Below are 16,221 nucleotides of genomic sequence, written 5' to 3' on the forward strand. Positions count from 1 at the left end.
ATTAAAAAAACTAATATAAGTAAAAGCACAATAAAGTTCATGTTTTCGACATAATGGCGGAATATAACTTCAAACTTTCATTTCATACACAATAAAAACAGGATCCTATCCTACGGTTGTACATAAGAGCAAAGCTGAAGTAAACAATACCTTTTCGTACATGTATTATAAACATTTAATTTAAAATCAGTCAAATTGTCAATTGAAATTTGCACTGATGTATGAATCGTATTTCTATACAACACAACGGATAGTTTCAAAGATAAGTGACCACTACCACTTTAAACCCCACGCTGGGTCCAGCCGACCGCAGACAGACCTAACCCGGGACTCTAACAAATGAGCTGGCTGGTAGGTAGGCTGTATTTTGAGAGCTGCATGGCCGTGGCCATTTTCTTTCCTATAATAATCCCTTTAAGAAGAACTCTTTAAAAAGTTCATTTTTAAGGTAAAATGAAAAGTTTATATCGGTACCATATAAACAATAGTTTATTGCTTAAGAAATCATCTCCAAAAAAAAAATGATTACTGATCAGATCTCAGTCAGTTTGGAATCAAACTAATTATCCAATTTCATACTGCTGTAGTCGAATAAGTATTGAAGAAATCCCCTTGACAATGCTTGAAATATCTTGTAGAAAAATCCATAATCAATTTATTGTGATTTTATTGCAGAAAACGATGACAGATCACAGAACATTTGAAATAATGTTGGTCCAGCCTTACTTAATTATTGCAACGCTTTACATTTTGTACATGCGATTAATGGAAAAAAAATAAAATGTATGCAAAGTCAATTTCTAAAGCAAACAGGATATGAATAAGAGAATTTTCAACGTACTATTATATAAAATTTAGGAAAATTAAAATCAAACATATTATATCAAGGTTATCATTTAATTTTTTTCATTTGGACTATACACATTTTAAAACAAGTATTCACACAGGTTTTCTATCTTGGAAAAACATGAGACAAAATGATGATGTAATGATGAGAATTACACAAAATTGTACACGTACTACACAAATAACCATGGTTACTATATATGCGCACTCTAAACGAAACAGACAAACAAGTAACATTATACATGTACTTGTAGACCGAAATATTTATTATGCAAAGAAAAAAACCCCAACAAACAACCGTTATTTAAATTTGCTCAATAAATCAATGTTTTTCAACATTCATGAAGAACAATAATTAAAATTTAAATTTGTAAAACCTTTCCTGGTTAAAAGTTTTCCATACACAAAAAAGGAACACCAGGCTATATTATTTCAGTCTCAACTGTCAAAACAAACAAACAAAAAACTTGGAAAAAAAACACCCTGCATTCTCCAACCCAAATACTTATAATGCCAGCTCCAATACTAAAAATATAAATGTGATTGTCAAAATATGGTATAAATTAACTATAAACTGACACAACATAGCTATACGTTTGAAAGTTATTCAATACCTGAATTATAGGTTTATTTATCTGTACTAATCATTTTCATATAGGTTGACTCAAAAAAATAAATAAATAAGAACACACGAGTAATTTTCTAATTACTTTGAGAAAGAAGAAATATGAGAAATCAAAACCACAAAATGGTTGTAAACTCAAAGCAGACTTCACGGAGAATCTCCGTAGAATTCCCGCACTACTGGAACCGAAATTCTCTTTCAGAAAATTGCGCATATTAAAGTAAGATCTCGCAGAGAAAGAGAGAGCGAGCGAGAGTTTGGATTGTACAAGCAAACGGTTTGCAGTACAGATGTCTGTGTTTAACTAAATAAATAGCAATTTCAGACAAATTGTTCAATGTCTCCCCTCCTCCTACAGCTCTTCCTATACCTGGCAGCTTTGAACATATCGATGACAAGATTTGACACGAGATTCCATTGCTCTCCCTTTCTCGGCTATCAGAGTTTCGTGAGGTCATCAAACTCCTTCCTGAGTTCATACTCGTCACTGTGCCGCTTCCCGTTGCCCAGAGCTGGACTACGATGTCCCAGCTTCCCCTCGCTTTTCCCATGTTTCCACTGGAGGCCATTCTCCAGCTTCCCCCCGTTCTTGGTCACGTGCAGATTCTCGTTACTGTTATTGATGGTAGTTCTTCCGGTGTGGACCGTGCTGTCTCCCATGTGTCCCCGGGATTCATTGGCCCCCTTGGAACAGGACTCGTGCTGTGACACGATTGGTCCACGCCTTCGTTTGAAGGTTCCGGTTTTAATCAGAAGCACCCAAGCAGAACGAGCTTCCGTATTTAGAAGGCACCGGAAGACGAAAATGAGAAACCCTTGCAAAGAGTTTAGGATGGTGAATAAATAGTTAAATACAATTTTGGATTCATTGATGGCGACTGGTCCAAACACCCACGTGACCCCCAGGAGGACCATCACGGTGAAGGCTCCCCGGACCTGCGCGGGGGAAACCTTCTCTTTTTCGTTCTTTCCAATGCTTCCTTTAAATCTGGGTTTCATGATGACGCGTGCAACGAGAGTAAATACCACGGTGTTTATAACAAGGATGACACAGGCTGGCCCCAGCAGGGCCGCATAGAAAGCGATGGCGTTTGCTTGGGAGATGAAACAACTGCAAAAGACATAAAAAGCATGCGTTAAAAGTGCACTTAGGCACAATTATTACAGACCCTGAAACGTGCTACTACACCTCTAAAACGAACCGTACCGTTCCGTGCAAGAAACGAACCGTACCGTTCACAAAACGAAACGTACCGTTCACAAAGCGTACCGTACCGTTCACAAAACGAACCGTACCGTTCACAAAGCGAACCGTACCGTTCACAAAGCGAACCGTACCGTGCAAAAAGCGTGCAAGATAATTTATGCAAGACCCGCCTCCAGACGGACAAAAAAGCGTACCGTACCGTGCAATAAGCGTGCAACTTCCATATACGGCTTATTGACCTAATGTCTTTAGATGAGTGCGGACGGAGATTATCGCTGACCAGATAAGTTCAATATTTAGCTAGATTTTTTTATACGGGATTAGATAACACATACTAAGATTTAAAACTGTTATTCTTATTAAAACAGTTACAAAAATATTTCCTTTCTTAGACCGTAATCATTTCTTTGTTTTTGACAAAACATGCATCGCCGATTTCTTAAACATTGTAAACTATTAACGTTCACACAATTATATTTATTAAATAATTTTATTAAATGCAAGCATTGAACGGGAAAAAATACACGCATTCCATAAAATAACTTTCAACTTTATTTCCCGCATAGCTGGTAATGGCGTCGTGATTTCACATGAACAAAAATCACTCGCGCGAAACACGAGTACAGAAGCTGATCTATGGTTCTATACACAACAGGTGTTATTGTCTTTCTTTGTTTTTTAGCAGTTATTTGGACGCTTAAACAGGTGTACACGAGATGCCGGTATTCACACCTTTCCACGGCCACCTGTTAGGTAACTCATCACAATCTGTCGTGTGTATAGTCTAAATATATCTTACTTATACTTTGTTAGTTTCATGGCTTTTCTTAATCTCTAGAAAACAAAAAAACTGTCTGTAGAAATGAACACAAACAACTACACGTTAGACTTTCGGCGCGTGGATCCGTAGAGCAATTCAGCGACTCTGTGCATGCGGGATTTTCACATATTAACTTGCGATAAAATAGCGTCGAAATTTTAACCGTCGAGATCAATCTATATGTACATCGTCCACTGCACAAACTTTTAGTAATTGTGTTGAAATCGTTGTGAAAACCATGAGTCTAAAATAAATGAAGTAAATTCATACAAATAAAAACCTAATAATTCAAAATTGTTTGCACACAATCACATACACCCTCAAATTGAGAGAGAGAGAGAGAGAGAGAGAGAGAGAGAGAGAGAGAGAGAGAGAGAGAGAGAGAGAGAGAGAGAGAGAACGTACTTGTGTGTTGATTATACTACTTAAATTTAAGTTTTATTACTGAACTTTATTATTTCGCTTTAAGTTTCTATAGTTGGTCATTTGAGCGGGATTTTATATCCGGACTCCACGTGCTTCGCCTGTCAATCAGTTTAAGTATAACAGTACAGATCACGCCATGCGCCGCGTGCTACTTGGCTCCTCCTATAGGGCTAGAAGAAAATTATCGAATGAAACATTTTTGTTTTATGTTTTCTTAAATCCCTATTGAAAAGAGTGTTCCTATTTTAAATTACTCAACAATAATTTCTTTCCGATTTCATGATTATAATTTAGGTACTGGCGATCAGAGTCGTTTTCCCTCGCTGTCGTATTATTTTGTTACTTGATAAATTCTTATATATTTATCACTTTTAACATTCATTTGTTGATTACCGGGTATTTTTTCGTGTCCTATTTACAACAAGTTTGTGTGTAAAAAGGTAAATAAAATATAAACAGGTTAGTCAGCATTTGTAAAACGTCAGCTAAATCGCATGCATACAGAGAAGAGCGGACACTTGTTCAACAGAATGATAAATATCGCCATTACATATATAAAAGTTATTGACTTGTTGTGTATATCCAGTTGTGCACATATCGTAAGAATATGTTACATGTACATGTATAGTTTAACGGAAAAACAAAAACTAATTGTCATATTTTGACTATACACGCGATCTTAGTTCAGATAAGAGAAGCGATGACGGGTTACATGTAGGTATCATCTGTGTATACGAACAATGCAGAAAATCATAGAATCAATATTTAAATGAATAAAATTCGTGTCAAAAAACTATATTACAGTTTAATTCAAGATTTCTTATCTGAAATTCATTGTTTATCTTATCATTAATTTTACATCCTCTATTCACTAAGGCAATCGGCGATCGGCAGTAGTACAGTACTACAGTAGTACGCAATAAAGAATGATCATACGAATTATGAATAATAACAACTAGCCGAGAACAAGACAACGATAAAGGAAACTAAAGAAATATCGGAATAAAGTCGGGGCAATTTTTTGTAGAAATTTTTAATGGATTAGAAATATTTAATGACTTCAACTCAAGTACATGTATAGAAATCAAACTTAAGACGATTTGTAAAATTATAGACAGCTCGCTGAATTAACAAATATATATCGGATTAAAGTCAAACAGTTCTTTTAATCTATCTTAATGATTACATTTATCTAAATTAAATACTAATTATAACAGATTGATCAAAATTAAAATTACCCCCGCTTCCCGGTTGCCACTGAGTACACGTTTCGCGCAACGTATCAAAAACGGGGGAACGGATGGAAGTCCTGATTTTAAATAGATCGATTGAAATACTTTGTAATATATCATATAAATAAAGAAAATTCGTGTCATAATTACCACCATGCTGAAGTAGATCGGGCAAAAACTAAACAAAATTATATCGAGAAAAATCAAAGCGTGCAGGCCACGCCTACCTCATTAATAAAGCGCGCAAACCGTTCACAAAGCGTGCAGCTATTTTTAGCAAAGCGTACCGTGCAAGAAGCGAACCGTTCCGTTCACAAAGCGTACCGTACCGTTCACAAAGCGAACCGTACCGTTCACAAAACGAACCGTACCGTTCACAAAGCGAACCGTACCGTTCAAAAAGCGTAACGAACCGAACCGTGCAACTGGTGTAGTAGCACGTTTCAGGGTCTGTATATAGCTGTTAATTTATGAGTTAGGGATATGAGTTACTCACAAATCAGTCTTGGTCTGATAGTTGTCCAGTTTGTTTATTCCCATTGTAATTCCAACAACAATCAGGGGAGTACCTACAAATGATAAGAAATATCAAATGAGTACCAGTAAATCCCTATGAAGTACCAGTATTGCACTGTAAATATTAAAAGGGGTATACTATTAGAAATTTTCTGCTAAACCTTACCCCATGCGACGAGGCATCTTTTTAAGATGAAGTAGGACGAGTATGTAGTGAAGACTTTGATTAGAGCTTGGTACATGTTGACTGCTTCTGTGCACATCCACATCAATGACGTCAGCAGGAAGTAGTGTAATAAAATGGCGGTTACAGTGCAAAGGACCATGCCGTCTGACCTTGAAGTCTCCGCCATTAGAATGAAGGTCGCATTCATTAGCAGCATGGAGACGCACATGTTAAGTAATATTTTCCCAGATCGTTCCCTGTTTAATGATCTGAAATATCCAACATATAACCAGTTATGTAGATTTTGATGAAGGTTATTTGAGTGTGTATCTTCTTGTTATAATCATGTTCATCATGTGTCATAAGAAATTCAAAATGAAGTTCAAATTAAAATATCTCAGCAATACTGAAGATTGTCTTTACTTCGTAAAAGGTTTCTTAGTTTGTTCTATAAAGGACCGATAAAGAGAAAATGTCACAAAAACGAAGACCAATGATTAAGCACTGAAGAGGTATTTCACCAATGTAGACTCTCCTTCCAAACGAAGGAAAATCTTATTCGTCGTAAAAAAGGTGGTAGTCGATCATTTCAATTACATTTTACATATACGGACGGTGTGTTTGTCACTCGATCAAACTGTCAGCTATTATTTCTCTGGCATCAAAGTTAATTGGGTTTTGCAGCGTAAATTAGATGACCGATTCTTTTCGTATAAATAGACCTAGGTGTTTTGTATATTGTTTACTGAACAGGTGATGTGTGGAGCATAAAAAGCAGCGGCTAGAGAAGATGTATGGATTTTGAATGGGAACAAGGAACTAATAAGGAAGCAATGACTGATTGAGATAATTAGATCAAACAAATAAACTGGGATAGTATCACGGACAATCACACTTGACCCGAATTGTTTCTTCTTTTGGTCACGATGGCCCTTGCAAAAATGTAGGAATAATTTTACTTTGTTGTCACATCGGAATGTGAGTTTTTCAAAAATATATATTCAATGGGAAGTTTTACTTTTCCGTGAGGGACTGTTGTCGGGTTTTTACGAGATAAATTTACGTTGTGGAGAGTTCATGTGGGTTATGTGAACTCAAAGGTTTTACCTGAACATTGAGTAGGTAACAATGGTAAAGGCCAGGCCAAAGATGGAGATGGCACAGCCAATGTAGGAGATGTAAGTCAGGGCCTTCTCGTGGCTGTCGGGTAACATCTGTGTGGGGGTGGGGTCCTGTAAATTACGATAAAGTATATTGATTCAGAAGTGTTAAACATTCTGAGTTCAAAATATATCATTTTTCTTATTCAGAAATGAAAACAGGTAAGACGGTCGAAGCTGATATAATGCAATTTTTATAGAATAAGTATCCTTTGGACACTTTGTTTGAACTGTTGTCGTTGGTTTTGGGTTTTTTATGTAAAATGTGAATACTTTTTAGGAGTGGCGGTACGTGACAAAAATGACCACTTACCAGCATGACGGCAAAGCTGGTGAGATGGGTGGTGTAACAGTGGGTCTCGTTCCCTCCCGTGGACACGGTTCTTACCCCCTCAGTGGACCACCCTGAAAGGAAATCAGTGCAATGACCATAACTAAGAACTTTTAATTTAATACTCTTTGGAATGCCGATAAATACTTATTTCCGTGTGTCGATTACCAGGTAAATTTAAGATGTAAAGATAAATTCTTTAATGTCTTCTAACAGACCAACACTGATTTTAATAGGCGTAAAAGAGTTAGTTATTAGGAGTACAAATATTCATAAACAACTGTACGGTATATAATCATCATTATTGTAATGAATAAAATCCTTACGATTGTGTTCCCAGTAGACACAAGTATGATTGGCAGCCGACTGAAACGGGAAAACAATTGTAATTTTACATCAAATGCAATTTCAGTTTTAAACAGTTAAAGCTTATAAACAATGATTTAAACAATCAAAATGCATATGTATACCAAACTATAATACTGGTTTCAAATTTTCGAATGATGAAATGGATGGGATATGCAGAGCTACAATACCTCAATATTAGGAATGATGTAGTGGATGGGGTTGGACAAGTTCTTTATTCTGACTCCTTGTACGGTTGCTGACAGTACCCGCTGTTTGAGGACTATTTCTTCTGGCGTAGGTACATGTGGTATGAAGAAGGCGGACGTTCGGTACGTGATAATTTGTAGCTTCATGCTGTTTTTGGCGGATGTTTTCATCACTTCCTTTGGTACGCTTAGGGTAACGCCAGTCTGATTAAGAGAAAATCTTGATATATGTATCACAAATAAACATTAAAATTATATTGAAAATGTAACTTAATATTTAATTATTATAAAATGTGTTTATCATTGTTGTGTCATTTCCGTTTTGGTTTTTTAAAAATATTTTACACATAAGAAATTGTCTTTAGTAAGATTTTTGGCATTTGGCTTCTGTCACATTAAACTAAAACGAAATATTAGAATCAATCAATTTTATCATACGTGATGGAATATTGTGAGAAAAATCATCCTTTTGGTTTAATAATTTTGAATATGAAGTATAATCGTCAACTATATCGAGAGTTACCGCTCTTGACATAAAGTCAATGCATAGGCGTCGGAACCGGGGGGGGGGGGGGGGCCAAGGGGGGCTTAGCCCCCCCACTTTTTTTGCAAAGTTATACCTAACCATTAGAAACATAGCATGATAGAGGGTTCAGCCCCCCACTTTTTCTCGCAGGAAAGATTATTGTTCCGAAATTTATCTTGAAAGATTGAAAAGTTGGATTCAGAAGCATACTAGCCCCCCCCCCCCCCCCCCCCCCCCCTCCACGGATTAGGAATTTCATGATTGTGGAGAAAAAAAATTTGGGTAGGTAATTTTTTTTTTGAAGTATAGGTATACCTCCTCCCCGCCCCCCCCCCCCCCCCCCCCCCCCCCACGGATTAGGATTTCCATGATTTTGGGAATTACGTTTTTCTCAATATTTCTGAGGATTAGTCTAGCCCCCCCACTTTCAATTTGCTTTCGACGCCAGTGCAATGCACCTTAACATGAATTACAACGTATCTGAGAATAGCACTGACCTCTTCAGTCCTGTTGTCCGACAGGGTTGGTTTGTAGGTGAAGTCTCGGTCCCCTTTGTCCGAGATGTTGACAACCAGCAGGTTGATGTTGTCCGTTGCTATGGATGACGTATTCTCCGTGACAACAGCATCTGCGTACTCCGTCAGAAGCTCGACCAAACTGTAATAACAAATTGTCTGAAAGTTATTTTAATGATATGTATTTTAAATTATTACACCCGAATTCAAGAATTAATTGAAATTCAAAGATATAAATAATTTTTCTATGGATTCAAAATTTATATCATTGAAAAGTTTTTGTTTTCATTTTAGATTCCATCTGTATATTTTTTTTAATTATTCATAATATATAATTTAAATGCATGACATTTCAAATTACTTTGGCTTCTCATATACATTGAGATTCTTTCCCTTATTTATCAAATAGGAAGACAAAAAATATTTCAAAATATCGAAATTTTAGTAAAGTGCTCTCTTGATCTTTTGCAATGCTAGTATTATAAAAAGATTATCAGTAACGCTGAATCTATTTTAACCGATTTTTTTTGTCGCAGTCAGCTTTTTAAATGTTCATAATTGACATACGCTTTAACCGATATACACAAATACTTTATACTATATATAGATAAGTGAATGATCAAGCTTTGATTTGCAAACGGGATCCTGAAAAGTTTCAGCTTACGTTATGAATGGATAGAAATACTCAATTAGAGAGGTTCTGAAGTGGAATGTATAAATCTGATAATGGTTTGAAAAAAACTCTTGGTTTTGCCACTTATGCATTTCTTGCAGGTGGGTGTAAGTAGTGCCAATTTTTTGTAATAGACTTTCTTCGGTACCTCGAAGTCTTCTATGAAATCCGGAAATCATGTTTCGTAAACTACTTAAGCAGGCACTATACAAGTCCATTGAGAACAACTATCTAAATCTTGAATTGCATGCATTTCTTATTGATGTAAAGCGAGACAAATACATGTATTAAAGATTTGGTAATGACTCTGTTTTTTAAAAAAATATAATCTTAAGTTTAGGTAAACGTGACGTATTCAGATAATTTTATAAATCAAATGAATTTTACCTCTTTATTTTGCAAGGGGATTTTTTCTTTCAGTAAATATTACTTGTGAGAAAATCTTTTGTAAAGGAATGGAAAACGGAATTGTCAAGTCTACCACAATCCCACCTGTCCGACACGGCAGAGTTTGTGATCATGCTACTTTCTGACCACTGATTTCAAGATCTATATGATTTTGTTTACCTTAGATCATTAATTGCTAGTGACATGCACTCATAATGTTATGACTGTTTTTTTTATATGATAGAGAGAAAGCGTTTTGTGTGTCTTTTTTTAAGTTTATGAAGCTTTTAGTAAAAACGATAATTAATAAAAGGTTTTCTAGTATTCGTGCCAGTGATGTATTCAATAAATTTAGAGCCGCGTTAAGATTTACAAAATATTGAGAACTGAAATATTAGATTTACCATAAAATTGAAATACTGTTTATCATGAAAAACAGTTGTATTGACTTGTTCCCAGCAACTGTTCCGTGTCTCTAGGATTGTTTTGTATGTTTTTAATTGAGAGCGTCATGTTTCTTTTGGAAGCAGAGTTTACCATTATTGCGTGTATCAAGTGTTCTTATCTGTCTAGATGTGAAAGCATTGACGTGTATAATGAAGAAATGTGTGCAGTGACGGTTGATAGCTTAGATATCAACACAGTTCATGGAGAATTGGAATCGGTGCATTTTGTGGGAACCCCTTTCTCCATGTATGTGTATTCACATATTCTATAACATGACTTACATGTACAATAATTCTCAATTTCTAAAAGAAACAAGTCTTTGAAGAGGTCCACATAAATCTGTGTACATTTAAAAGTGTGCATTTACACGACCCACAAAAAATAACCCAAAGAACGTATATGATTCCCTTAAGTTAGATATAAGGTAAAAGTAAAAGGAGAGTTCCAGGCGAAAGTCAGTAAACTAAAATTACAAGTCGTTGAAAAAGAATTCATTGGCTTAAACATATGCCTCTAGAACTAACAAGGTACAAGTCAGATAAAGAACTCAGGCACTCAAAGTGTTAAGCCAGGTAACTAGAACTCACCAGGTTAAGTCAGGTAACAAGAACTCACAAGGTTAAGTCAGGTAACAAGAACTCACAAGGTTAAGTCAGGTAACAAGAACTCACAAGGTTAAGTCAGGTAACAAGAACTCACCAGGTTAAGTCAGCTAACAAGAACTCGCCAGGTTAAGTCAGGTAACAAGAACTCACCAGGTTAAGTCAGGTAATTAGAAATCACCTGGTTAAGTCAGGTAACAAGAACTCACCAGGTTAAGTCAGGTAACTAGAATTGACCAGATTAAGTCAGGTAACTAGAACTCACCGGGCAAAGTCAGATAACTAGAACTCACCAGGTTAAGTCAGGTTAGTAGAACTCACCAGGTTAGGTTAGGTAGCTAGAACTCACCAAGTACAAAACAATTAAGAAGGACTTACCGTTTACTGGAGTGGTTTTTGTTGTCACTCTCTATAAGGACCGATTCTCTGGCCTCCAGGAGGTTGCTTATAACTGTCGTCATCTCCTTGGCAATCTGTTTAAATAAAAACATGAAGAAGGTGACAAAATTGTTTTAACATTAAAGAAACATAATATAATGAACAAATTTTTATCACTTGAGGAATTCAAATACCACGAGGGTATTTTATGATTGGTCAACACTTACAGCCTCGTTATCATTGGCAAAAATGGCGAGATTTTCGAGGTCGTTGGTGACGGAGGCCACTTTTTCTGAAGTGAGAGAGTTACCGTCCTTTGTTGAAGACACGAGATCATGCAACCTGGAGTCAGCCTCCTCTGGGGACAACTGAAAATTGGGAGAAATTAAGTCATCGTAATAAAAAAAGATAACAGAGAAATTCAATCAGATAAGTTTGTAATGTAAGATATTAACAAAGTAATTAAATTTGAATTAACTCGTATACAATACTAGTGGTAACGAAGGAATTAATCAAATTATATCGAGCTGTTACATGCAAAGTAAGGAATTTAGCTCCATTTCACTCATATGTAAAACAGTAACTAAGAAATTAAATCAGATAGGGTTGTATTGTAAGGTGTTAAGGAATCACGTCAAATTAACTCTTACTGTAAAAGGGTAACAGATGGATTAAGTCAAATTAACTATATAGTATTGGAAATCATAACAATTAAACTCAGATTTACTTGAAATGTAAAGTAGTATGGGGAGGGGGTTGATATATACATGCTTTCACCAAGGAAGCAGTTGTATTCTCTCTTTTAGTAATGTTTATCTTGTTCATGGTCTTTCTTCACAATTGATATTCAAGAAATCTTGCTTACTGCTTACAATTAAAACTTGCTGATGTACTTGTTTAACGCTTAAACTGTTCGATTTCAGTTACAACTAGTTTGTAATGAATTGGTTTATATGCCTCGCTTCACTTCGACATGGTTTACAACTTGATGCACTTTAAGATAAACCTTGTAGGTAAACATCGAGGGCAAAGAGGAAGTAAAAACTTAATGCCCTTTTTGAGTAATTTCATTTAAAATGAGCAAAGTTACCTAGATCTATTTTGGTCATACATGTATTTTGCTGATGATACATCTAATTACAGGAAAAACACATAATTACATTTAGCTTTTTTCATGTGAAAAATCTGATATCTAGTTGACAACAAACTGATTTCTGGTTTAATATAACAAAATTCAGCATCTTATAATGAATGTACCGGTATTTACTTAATTAAGATGCTTAGTTTAAACATGTTTTAATTCCCTTTCATAAAAGATAAATCAGGCTTTGAAAAGACGCAGATATTGAAGTACTTTCAAACAACAAAAGCTTTTGAAATTGTTACATGTTTCGTTTGAGAAAAATGCATTTAATATACGTATATGTACCGGTATTCACGCTTAACATTTTTTTTTACTTGTACTTGTATGCAGTTATGAATATTGACAGGTTCAGGTGTATTTCACGCTGTTGTTTATACCTCAACACATTCCTTTGTTTCGGGAGCCAGCCATTTGTATTTCCCGCTGGAATCTGCTTCGCACTTCCGGGTGGCGAAGGCGTTTGGCGAGTTTTTCCGGGTACCATAAGGACAGTCCAGGAACACCTCGACCCCGGCCAAAGTTTTGGGCCAGTGATGTCGACCCGTGCGGTCAAGCGCTGTATCCTCAGCCAAACAGTAATCTACAAGGGTAATCAGCGAAATTCTAGCCACAAGTATAAATGTTTATCTCAGGTGTGCATGTCTTACCTATTATAAACAACCTGAATGCAAGAATTCTTTTTTTCTGTGAAAGAAAGTCATTAAACTAATGTAAGAGATAGTTCACAGAGTTTAATGGCCTTTGTAATGAGTTTTCCAGTGGTTGATCAGGTCAAAATGACTTTTTTGTAAGAGCGGATTTAGAATGATTGTTCACTTCAAGGCAAGAATCTAGAGTGTTTATTCTAAGTTGTGTCTATCTGTGTCAATATTCCCCGCAATTGTTGTTATTAGCCATCTGGTATGCATGCCATCAGTGGCTATATTGTCGGAGTTTGTTGATAGTATGGCAGAGAGTGGAACTAGACAATGCGCGCGCAGCCTTAGATATTCTTACCGTTTACACAGGTCAGGCGCCGGGTGCCGTCTAGACAGAAGCAGACGTGGGAGGACCCCCGCTCCTGACACACACCCCGGGGTCCACAGGGGTCGCCGTCGCAAGCCTTGAACTCCTGGTCACAGTGGAGACCTGTCCGTGTCAGGAAAATATAAGAAATTAAACTGCAATTTACATGAAGATTTTTTTTTAATTCAAAAATTGCAGTTTACTCTTTTCCGTCAGATAAATACAGTTGGTAGTTTTCCGTTGTTTACACATTTTTGCAGAAAAAAAATATTTTCATGCCTCTAACTTTGTATACTAGTATAAAATTTGGTAAATACAGTGTATATACTCCATAGTATTGAATTCGTCCTTCAGAGGAAAATCAATCTTAACAAATAAGGTAAGAAGAAAATCTTTATAATTAGCAATTTTGTTTATTTTTAAAAAAAAAAATGAAGCTCTTGAAAACATTGCTAATATTTCATATTGTTTTCAATATGTATTGTAAATGTAATACCGGTATTTTTTTTCCCCTATACAAATGCACAAACAAGATAAACCTTTGCTTGACAACACATACTAGTATACCACTGCTACTCCTTAACTGTTTTATGCATTCCTGTTTGCTTTTTATCAACAACTAGACTTGGTTTGGGGCATTACAAAGTTTTCCTGTTTGCTGAACAAGGTGTGTGTCCGATAAGGAATTATCAGAGGAGGATGGTACTTTTAGCATTTCATTAAATACGTGTAGGAAATGTACAGAAGGGGTTCCGAGCACTAAATAAAGAGACCTTCATGACAAAAGGTTCATCTCTGAATGTCATTATGGCGACCGTTGATATGCTAGTTGGCAGTCGGTGGTCCACTGTCTAATACATCTTAGTGAGCATACAAACATAGAAACCATGCATCATATGGGCTCTTTATCATTCTGTACTACTGCATAAATATATGCTATTTTATTTCACCGACTAATCACTCCATTAATCAAAGAAACGCGATTTTTTTTTAATTCAATCATTCAGCCCCTTAATTTTTTTTTTCATTAATGTATAATGGAAAACCAAAATACTTTTTAAGCCAGGTTGTTTATTCCCTTTGTTCGGAGTTAATTTAATGTGTTTTGTTTACATTTATTCAGGGATCAGACATCATACCGTAGGTTGCAAACTTTGATTTTTATCTATTTAGTAGCCGTTATCTTTCACATTAATCTGAGTTTAACCTCCTCTAACATAACTTTCGGTTTTATTTAACATAAAGTTGTCCTTTTAATCAAACAGACATCGCATTGTATTTAAAAGTCATCAGATAGGAATTAACAGCACACAATACCAAAAAGATCATGCATTAGATTTGGTGATGTGTTCTTTCTGCGCATGCCCTGTGTGTCATGTGAGGGTACTGACCCGCCCTTCCCCGCCGGTAAAACATTCTAGGTGCAATCTGGCTGCTTAAAAATGTACTTTTCCCCGTTTGATAAATTTCACTTCCGGCAAAAGATTTAAGAACAGAGCACTAAAATTAATTTTCCCGAGATGACATGCAGTAAAGCTTTTATCGTTTAATGGTTTCGGCAATAAAAAATGCAACTTGAACAGAAAGTTTGTTAGGCTGTTTAACATGTTTTGGAGAAAGCTTTTTTTATTTTAATTTTAAGAGAAAAATTACTCGCGAGAATCTCGTATATCATACATTTCTTTCATTTGTTTTTTTTTAAAACAATCTACATAATATTATATAAAAATCAGACCATTGCATGAAATCCATTCTTTAACTTGAAAAAAAAGGTGGATAATTTGCTAATGGGTGCCTAAAGATGCTTGATATTCTGGGTGTATGACAATGTGACGTCACAGAATGAGATGTACAAGTTTTTAAAAATAAATGAAGGCGTTAATATATCAGGGATTGGCTGTTAATGTCAGAAAGTAAACAAATAAAATGGGAATTGGCGGCGAAGCCTAATCATTAATCGCAAAACGAGATTGCTTGAGGTAACGAAAGGCCTTAACTGTTGTATGCCACACAAGGCAACACTGTCCAAGTCAGCTTTAAGATAGGTTTTATCATGTAGTTAAGAAACACCCTTGATACGTACATTAATGACCAAACAAATCTGGTTTTAAGGTATCTAATACCCTAGGGAATGTTTTTAAGTATGTATATGAAATGTAAACTGTATTTGATATTATCATTAGATAACGAAAGATGGCGCTCATCAACCCATAAGTTTATAGATTTACATTGCTATTATAACAGTGTTATAGCTAATTTTAATCCATTTAAAATATACTAGTGTATTTGATTTTTTATATTTAAGATTTATATCTATATCTTATTAAAGTTACCTTTGATGGTAATAGAATTTAGAATTTTAGAAATTTTTAATAATTTGAGACAAACAAATTTTACATGATGGAAAACAAAATAAATCAGAGACGAAATATTTTAAGTTATAGGTGTTTTCACGTGTCAGAGTTTACAAGTTCAACGTTTATAGAACACATTATGAACTGTTTACTTAGTAAGATAAAGTCATTACAACGATCCTTTATAATAACGATATTTGACAGGGTTGTTGCCCCTTATCTCTTGAGTGGCACTGCAATATGGTAATTGAAGTAGAACTATTCAGCTTTGCGGTTTTGATAAATTGCTGTAAGGTGTAAAGAAAAA

The 16,221-nt window shown here is 35.5% G+C and overlaps 1 protein-coding gene across 3 annotated transcripts in view; it reads right to left on the reverse strand.

Annotated features, from left to right (window-relative positions):
- Nucleotides 1–650: 650 nt before the first annotated feature.
- The window catches only part of LOC105327040 (uncharacterized), a 38,790-nt gene continuing 23,219 nt past the window's right edge, over nt 651–16,221 (reverse strand). For all 3 annotated transcript variants that reach the window (XM_034451649.2, XM_034451650.2, XM_034451648.2), the window contains 12 exons: nt 13,552–13,683; nt 12,933–13,135; nt 11,639–11,779; nt 11,412–11,506; nt 8,907–9,066; nt 7,866–8,087; nt 7,656–7,695; nt 7,312–7,403; nt 6,946–7,070; nt 5,839–6,107; nt 5,653–5,725; nt 651–2,582 (listed from right to left, as the gene is read on the reverse strand). In XM_034451649.2, the coding sequence (XP_034307540.2) occupies nt 1,910–2,582; nt 5,653–5,725; nt 5,839–6,107; nt 6,946–7,070; nt 7,312–7,403; nt 7,656–7,695; nt 7,866–8,087; nt 8,907–9,066; nt 11,412–11,506; nt 11,639–11,779; nt 12,933–13,135; nt 13,552–13,683 (2,225 nt within the window). In that variant the 3' untranslated portion in view covers nt 651–1,909. The remainder of the gene's footprint in view (nt 2,583–5,652; nt 5,726–5,838; nt 6,108–6,945; nt 7,071–7,311; nt 7,404–7,655; nt 7,696–7,865; nt 8,088–8,906; nt 9,067–11,411; nt 11,507–11,638; nt 11,780–12,932; nt 13,136–13,551; nt 13,684–16,221) is intronic.

Source organism: Magallana gigas, chromosome 4, assembly GCF_963853765.1.
Source record: "Magallana gigas chromosome 4, xbMagGiga1.1, whole genome shotgun sequence".
Taxonomy (NCBI): domain Eukaryota; kingdom Metazoa; phylum Mollusca; class Bivalvia; order Ostreida; family Ostreidae; genus Magallana; species Magallana gigas.